We start from the raw sequence: 9,063 nt of genomic DNA on the forward strand, positions 1-9,063 counted from the left end.
GTACCTCTGGTGCAAATTACTGACCTCTGTCATCATTTTAAGTGGGGGAACTTGCACAATCGGTGGCTGACTAAATACTTTTTTGCCCCACTGTAAATACAGCTTTAATGCTGAACTCCAAAAAGTAACAAAACTGAGATTCCAAGGTAAACTTATGCAGACAGCCTACACAGCTAGATAAGGCTAGATCGCGACACCGACAAACTGAAACACAGGGCTTGAATACATAGAGGGAGCAATCAGGGAATGGGCAACAGGAGGGAAACACAGCTGGGGCAAATCAGGCCTAACAAGACAAAGGAACCAGACGCATTTACATGAGACACGGACTTTCAAAGTAAAACAGGAAACATAACACAGACTGAACTTACAGACAGACTCACAGGCAGGCACTACAACAGGGAACAGAGACGTGGGACCAGGGCAGACACAGACGCTGACTGGACACGGGGATAAAGCAGACAGGGGAGACAGCAACTAAGGAATACACAGAGACATAAACCATAAGACAGAACTCTAACAAAGAAACCAAAGATTAGAAATGATAAATAATATAATAAACTTAAAACCCTGGGCCAACAACCCAGGCATCTTAACAGCGTTATAGCGAAGGACCACTGTATGTGTGTGTGTGTGTGTGTGTGTGTGTGTGTGTGTGTGTGTGTGTGTGTGTGTGTGTGTAGTGAGATTCTCCATAGAAGGACAGAGCAGTTTCGATCTAGAGGGACAGGCAGGGGTGATGGTGTACTCTACATTGTGTCTGATAGTGGAGCTCTTCTCAGAGTTCACCTTACATCACTGGGAGGTGGAGAGGAAGCTCTCCTCTCCACCTCCCAGTAACATGGCCCAGTCAGAGCACCTCTACCCACAAGCTGCTGCTGGTTTAATCTCTCTGTATCATCAGGACACAACTCATCCTCTCAGCACACACATCACACTTTCTACTCCCACTGTGAGAAAGATAATCACTCCCAGAACAGAGATGACCTCCACCTGCAGAAAGAAAAAGGAAGCTAGAGGGTGTTTTTAACTGAGTGTTTCCAGCGACCTTCTGCATCAGCTGTCAATCCATGGTGGAGTACATTCAGCATAAAGAACAATGTACAATGGAAATAAACTGCTGACCTGAATCTATGAAGGTAAATGTGGTAAAAATGTGAGACGCAGAACAATAAAATGTGATATGTCTATAAAATATCTAAAGTCGCAAAAAAAATTTTGCACACTTCTTCTCTGTGGCTGAACTTACTCACAGAGCAATATGTATGGCAGTTAAATAGTTATTAAATTTAGCAACTAAATAGTTATTAAATGTAATGCCTCGCCTCTGTCAGTGCTGTGGCTGCAATGTAGCTTGTGTGAATGTGTGTGTGAATGGGTGGATGACTGGATGTGTAAAGCGCTTTGGGGTCCTTAGGGACAAAGCGCTATACAAATACAGGCCATTTACCATATATAATACTTATTCCTTAAAATAACAGCCAGTGATTTGCAACACTCAGTTAGTCTTATCTCAGAGCTATCACAAAGGTGAAACTGCTGTTTATTGTTGAAATGAGAGGACCTCATGAGATGAAATTCAATGCTCACAGGTTGATAAATGAGGAACAGTGTCTTTGTACAACTTGTAAGGCTATCAGCTAGAAGTCAACTTTATTTCGTTTAGATATGAACGCAACAATATTAGCCATTTTCACATCAACTCAAATACACAATCACATCAAGTCTCTGACTGATCTGATTGGTGAGAGTCAGCCATTTTCTTTTCACACCTATTCTGAAGAAAATGTACACTGAGAAGGCTGCAGGTTTACAGTGTCCCGATTCTAAATATTGAGGAAAGGAACAAACCAACACTGGCCCAGAAGAGTTCAGTCAAACGATGATTTTATTGAGCACACGCATGGGAAGATGTACACTGCAACACATCAGCATAGATCTTTGCCAAACAGCTCATTTCAGAATGGTTTTATTCATGTCAGGGTTCAACCCCTCCTGCATCACAAATGAACATAATATCCATCAGTAACAGTAAATAGTCAATTAAAAATAGCTAAAATAGACAGAGACGTTCCTCTTTCTAGGACATTCTTCCATACATGGTAATTAAACTCATTCTCCGAATAGTCCCTGGGGACTTTACACTTTTTTGACTCTTCTTCTGTCACTTATTACTAGGCAAGCTCAAGTGCAATTAGAAGCTAAATGAATTCCTGGCCTTCGGCCTGGCCTATGTTTAAATCATATATGTCTGTAAGCGTGAATGTTAATCTGATACCAGTAGTTTTAATAAACACTTTAATGCAATGTTAATGATAAACAATATATTGTAGCAGTAAAATAATTTCTTTTATTTCCACAACAGCCTTCTCAGATCTTTGCCTTCATGTGATCATAACAGTACAACTGAAAGCAGCATGGACTGACCCCAACTCAGTAATTACCTCAGATGTTCCAGAATGCAGTGTGGACTCTTCACAAGATAAGACAGCTGATTCACATCTGAATCCTGTAGGTTGTTTCCCCGCAAGTACAGATGTTTCAGATGGGAAGGGTTGGAGGTCAGAGCAGACGCCAGAGCAGCACAGCTGATCTCTGACAAACTGCAGTAATCCTGACTGAATAAAGAAGAAAATATAGATTTAATAAAAATCTCAGTTTTTGACTTTATCAACCTTTCTCATTGCAAAAATATTTATTTATTTATTTATTTATTATTTTAGATATTTGGTAGCAATGCACAGTAAGTAAACTGACTTCAGAGTCTCCAGTCTACGGTGTGGACTCTCCAGAAAATTACACAGCTGTCTCACTCCTACATCTTGCAGCTTGCTTCTACTCAGGTCCAGATGTTTCAGATGGGAGGGGTTTGATTTCAGGGCAGAGACCAGAGCAGCACAGCTGATCTCTGTGTCAACCTGCAGAACTTCAGTCTAAATCAAGAATAAAACATTCAATCAATTCAATTTTATGTATGTAGCACCAAATCACAATAGAAGATGGCTAGAGGTCGTTGATATTATATATAGAACATGTAGATATAATCTTTCATAACCCAATTGGATGTGTTTAGATTTTAAATCTGGAGCAGAACATTACAACGTCCCAGTCACTGAGCTTTTCTCGAAAAAGGAAAAAGTCAATTTTATCCTTCTGTTACTGTGGACCACCATCTTCTCAGTTTTCTACACACTTGAAACACAAGCACATACTACCATGCTGCTGATCCCAAATCGAGTCTTGCACTTTAGAATCAATACATTATAAATGATTTTAACACTACTTCAGACAACATGTTTCTATCAATTATCACATATAAACATTGTACATGTACAACATTTACATTGTAAAGCTACAATGAAATTTCCAGAAACCAAAGGAATATTTTTGGCTTACATTTTCAAATGTATTCTGTGACAACAAATAAAAACATTAAATTATTATCAAAAGAAAATGTAAAGATTTATTGATGGATGTTGTGTATATTCGTAAATTGTATGAGTTAAAATTGTGAAATCAAGGAAGTAAACTGACTTAAGAGTCTCCAGTCTACAGTGTGGACTCTCCAAAAAAAACCCACATCTGTTTAATTCCTGAATTCTACAGACTGTTTTCACTCAAGTCCAGAAGCTTCAGATGGTAAGGATTGGACTTCAGAGCAGACACCAGAGCAGCACAACTGATCTCTGATAAACTGCAGTCAACCAGTCTGAATCGTGGGGGGAAAGAGATAAAAACAATGATGATCCTATCAGATGTGTTGATCAAACAGTGGATTAAATAGACAAAAAATATTTATTCCTTATTCATATATATTCCTTATTCCTTATTCAATACAAATATTTGTGCGCGCATGTGTGTGTGTGTATATATATCCCCACAAACTGCATGTCTTTGGACGGTGGGAGGGAGCCGGAGTACCCATGCATACTTCACACAGAAAGACACCGGCCTGATGGTGGAACTGAACTAAGGACCCTCTTGCTGTGCGGCAACAGTGCTAACCACCATGCCTCCACACACACACACACGCACACACGCACACACACACAAACAGTGGTCCCTCGCTATAATGCGGTTCACCTTTCGCTGTTTACCAGATTTTTTTTTGTGTGCAATTTTGCATGCTTTGTTTTCTTACAGCGCATTGTGTTCTGCATCCTGATTGGCTGTAGACCATTGTCAATCCATCTCGTGCCGTGTCTCCTGTACAGTACAGAATGTGTTCAGCTTGTCAAATTTACATAAATCTTTGATCGCTAGCAGTGTGACTCTGAAGTGCTGTACTGTAATTTTGTAGGTTTTCTGCCCAGCAAACACAACAATGTCGACAAAATGTTTTGCATCATCAAAGGCAACCGCCATACCAACCGCAAACCTCGTTTACTTGCATTTGAGTTCATCTTTTCATTTCTTCACATCTTCTAGCAGCTTCAGAGTGTAGGGATTCATGCATTTTCATTTACACGACTGTTTTCTGAGGGGAGACACAAATCCCTTTTTGTGAGGACAACATCATAAAAGCATAGTCACAAAAATCACAGCATAAAAATCTGTTAAATCAAACATGCAGGTGGATCACCTGCTGAGGTGAGCATCTCACAGCTGTTTCTTTTTCATTTGCATATTCTGAACCACAACAACTCTGCAGATTATTTCTTTGTATGACACTAAGACACTTGCAGTTATGTATGCATCAATTTGAACTGGTGTAAAGTCTGTGCTCATCACTGTGTTGTTTTGAATTTGAGCGCCACACAGTGGAATGTAGAACTGAGCCAACACAATTTTTGACTTAAAAGTAATGAAAACTAGTCATAAGAACAGCCTTTAGTAAATATTTTTCTTATGAATTCTTAAATTTTAAATGAATGTTTTTTAATTAACAATTAAAAAAGATTTTTCATTTTTTTAAAAGCTTTTTTGTAAAAGTCAACAAAATTGCTCTAAAATATGTGAATGTTTGTTGTTATTGATCTACATTTTAATGGCAACACATAAGAAGTTTATATATTTTTAATTATGATCCATGTGTATGTGTGGGGTTGTATTATGGTGATGTAGCCACCGGATGTGAGCGTTGAGCTACTAAATATTAAAAACTGGCTGTGTGAAACTTTTATTTAAGAAAAAAAATAAACTCTTTTTATTTGTTTCATTCATTTATTCATTTGTCTGTAACTGTTTTGTTAAACTTTTTGTAGTCCTTTGTTTACTTCGTTGTTGCTTAGTAAAATGTTGCAGAATTGATTAGGACTAAATAAATAAATAAACTGCACTTGACCTGTCCAATTAAAAATTGTGAATCTATTTTAAATGCTATAAAAAATGTAGTTTAAGAATAATTCTGAAACAATGAGTTATGCACAGTAATGCTATTAATACTAACAAGAAGAATAATTTATACGTTCATATTTTTATCGTTGTGTGTAAACTATGTCTGAGATAAAAGTTGTAATTTCTTGTTTTTACGTGACGGTGTTTTGCCGTTGAACTCCGGGCTTCGTTGTAATGTTTCGTCACGACTGCTGGGGGCAGTGAGGAGCCGTGTGGCCTGAGGACAGCCAGGATTTAGAGTGCAGAAGAAGAAGTCTGTGTTCCACGTGAGCTGGTCAGCATGGCACCTCCGGGAGGAATAAACAAACCGAAAACTGTAAGAAATCCTGTTTTTCCTTCTGTTAGTCGGTTGGAGCCGAGGGCACATTCAGGAAACAATAACGAGTCAGACAGATGTTAAAGTTTTGTTCACACCCCCCTACAGTTATAGTAATGAATCAGTCCTTTGAGACAGTTTCCTCTCCAGTATTGTCAGTTACGGGAAGTCGAATATAGCCTTAAAACATTTTGAGGAATTGTTTTAAAACACTGCGCACAGCGCAAACACAAATGTCAGCGAAAAAGACGGCGCAGCACGGCATGAGCTTGATCGAACAGCGATGAGGCCATTGTAGAAATGAAGCTCATCCGAGCCTTTTCGATGTGGCCTCACAAAATTATCACAACCACAACAACCGTGAAAATAGTTGGATCTACACTGCTGCTCAATCACAGCTGCCTGATCAATGTTTTTCATTAGCAATTTAGCAAAGTTGATGGTGGTGGTGTGTCTGTGTGAGTGAAAGACAGAGAGGGAGAGCGAGCGACAGAATTTCTGTTATAACCTTCATTTTATGGACGCACAGTGTGAGCTCGGTCGATCAGGCATCGGGCCTATAGTGTGAGACCCTGCATCGTGACCTATGAACTTCTAACCCCTGCGAGTCAATCGTACAGTTTGAGCAGGAGCTGAATCGCGCGACTGAAAAAATCGCACAGTGTCTGCCAGCTAACAGGTAGTAGGTCATGTGACTCCACCCCGTCAAGTCTGTAACGTAGCACAGCGTCTTAAAGGGACATGAACATCGCCAACCTGCACATGCCTTTTCTTTTTTTTTTAAATACCGAATTTACCGACATGGGCAAAATGACGTCGATGAGAGTCATAAATTTCGGTAACGATAAATTTTTGATATATCGCCCAGCCCTAGGGTGGACATTAGGTAAGGCTGCACTTTTTGCAGCGATCTTTTATAGAAAACTATTCCGCGTAAGTATTAAAACATGCGGTCCGAAAGGCCTCCGAACCGTAGTGAAAGGGACCTCTGGCTAATACGTCGGGTTCATGTTCGGGCTCGTAGCCGAAAAACTAGCTTATACTTTGTTGTAGGGCTGCTCAATTAATCGAATTTTAATCACGATTACGATCTGGGCTTTCAACGATCATTAAAAATGACTGAGCCGATTATTAGCCCCTCCCTCGTGCTTTACTCTCGCGCTGCTCCGTGTGGCAAATCGAGCGCACCTCTCTGCATTTCGAACACGTCGTCACAACAATTAAGAGGACCCGAGGGAAGCTCGGAAAGCTAAGCAGAAGTTATTTGGAGAGGAGAGTGACTGCCGTTGGTTGAAAAGAGAGGTAAAAAAAACTTCAGTGGTGTGGAAACATTATGGGTTCGCGGATCAGAGTCTTTGCTACAGTGTCCTAGCTTGCACCACAGAAGCAACACTGCAAAGTTCACTAAACATAGATGTTTACATTTTTCATTTATTTTTTATATTGCAAACATTTGCACTGTTATCAGTATTTGCACACTATTTTATATTATTTTTTAAAGCACTCTTTAAGTCTTATTCAATACATTGTTATTGTTAACCCTTTAAAGCCGGACAGAGCAGCACGCTCCGTTTTGGTAACTATTTTTAAATCCCTGTAGAACCTGAACCGTGTAAGCTAGCGCAATAATTTGTTTTGCATATGAAACCGGGTTGTACTACATCTTATGCCATCAGCTTGTCCTCGGTCACGGTTTCCTTCCACATAAAGCTTTGCAAAAATTGCATAAAAAGGCTTGCAGGAACAAAAACATAATATTCCAGAAACACGCTTTGCCGATCCGATCAGCTGTTCGTAACACTTCCCACATTGAAACAGACGTCACGCGAACTATCGCATGTCCGCCATTTCCTGCCCGAAACCGGAAGTGACGTCATTTTCGCGGAAAATGTAGTTTTTTACTTGTAGGCCTTAAAAGCCTATACTGGTGTTTTTATAAGTCATGTTTGACTTTTCTGAATAGTTTCTGGGATGCTTAGAACTCGAATTGCACTGCTGGAAATAGTTTATTTTGATGCACCATGCTGTTTTCTTTGCAAATTTGCATCATAGGATTGTTTTTTGTTTTTCCTGCAGTATATAAAAATTGCTGTATCTCCAAAATAAAACTATGAAGACACTCAAAATAAATTTCCTGTTGTTGTAAACTATTTTTTGCAACTTTTTTGTATTTAAAGTTTTGAGGGATAAACCTCTTAAATTTCTCCAAGTAGAAATATATGTAAAAAAAACCAAAAACGATTTTCAATTTTTTTGTAGTTTATTGCACTTTTTTGCAATTAATGTAGTTACTATGGACTTAATGCATACATATTATTAAAATATGGGCTATAACAGTTGTATTGATGTATAGCAACTTGAAATGCTCCCACAAATGGCACTACAACATGTAAAAAATAATATAAGCTCTGGCGGACTTGGTTCTATGGTAGGTCTTAAAGGGTTAAATAAATATCGTCAAATAATCGAGATCTCAATTTCAGTGAAAATAATCGTGATTATCATTTTTGCCATAATCGAGCAGCTCTACTTTGTTGTCTGGGTCAACTTTGCTAGTGAGAGACAGAGAGAGGCGTTGAAAGGCTGCTCCAACGGAACTTATTGTTTCGGAGGAAAACACGAACACGTGTACAGTCGAGTCTTAATAGCTTACTTACAACTGGGCTCGTCAGGCACTCTTTTGGCTGCAGTGGTTATTATTATATTTACATGCTTCCAGCTCCGTTTCTGCTGTGACAACTCGTACTTTCATCTCCTTTTTCTCCCTCCTCGCGCTCACAGACACATAACGGGTATGGCAGTCCATTCTCCCTGCAGCACTACACTGCCCATGAGGCTACATTCTTTAGGGCTATGCCTTTAACACTCTGCTATACCTTCATATTAAATAATGTTTTGAATAATAATTACAAAAATATTTCTTCACGTCATTATGCTGGGGCAAGTAGAGGTGACATGGGCCGTGAGACCCAGGCATTAGAGCCTCTTAATGCGTCTTTTGTTTGGGTTCCACCGGCATGGAATTACCAAAAATAGAGAGGGCATAGCCTAACATGAAAAGACCGCTGTACTTTTTATTTCACAAAGTAACTGTATTCTAAATACCACCTTTTTAAATGGTAACTGTAACAGAATACAGTTACTCATATTTTGTATTTTAATACATAATGCGTACATGTATTATGTTACTCCCCAACACTGATTATCACTGTGTGTTCTACACATTACATACTGACACAGATGATTAGAGAGTGAAGGTTTTTTTAGGTTTTTTTAACACCACATAGTGGACACAGGAAATGATGCATTTGTCCATCATCCAGTTAGATTCCACATGTTCTGCATCAAAGCTGACTGATCATCAGCTGCATTTTGTGTTGTTTTTCAGCTTCTGGTGTTTTATTGATACT

The 9,063-nt window shown here is 39.1% G+C and overlaps 1 protein-coding gene across 1 annotated transcript in view; it reads left to right on the forward strand.

Annotated features, from left to right (window-relative positions):
• Positions 1–5,521: 5,521 nt before the first annotated feature.
• cunh11orf98 (chromosome unknown C11orf98 homolog) overlaps positions 5,522–9,063 on the forward strand; it is a 16,869-nt gene continuing 13,327 nt past the window's right edge. The window contains exon 1 of the mRNA XM_042214731.1: positions 5,522–5,653. Coding sequence (XP_042070665.1) covers positions 5,618–5,653 — 36 coding nt within the window. The 5' untranslated portion in view covers positions 5,522–5,617. The remainder of the gene's footprint in view (positions 5,654–9,063) is intronic.

The sequence above is a fragment of the Haplochromis burtoni genome, unplaced genomic scaffold (genome assembly GCF_018398535.1).
Source record: "Haplochromis burtoni strain Fernald_Lab_line unplaced genomic scaffold, NCSU_Asbu1 Contig_607, whole genome shotgun sequence".
Classification (NCBI taxonomy): domain Eukaryota; kingdom Metazoa; phylum Chordata; class Actinopteri; order Cichliformes; family Cichlidae; genus Haplochromis; species Haplochromis burtoni.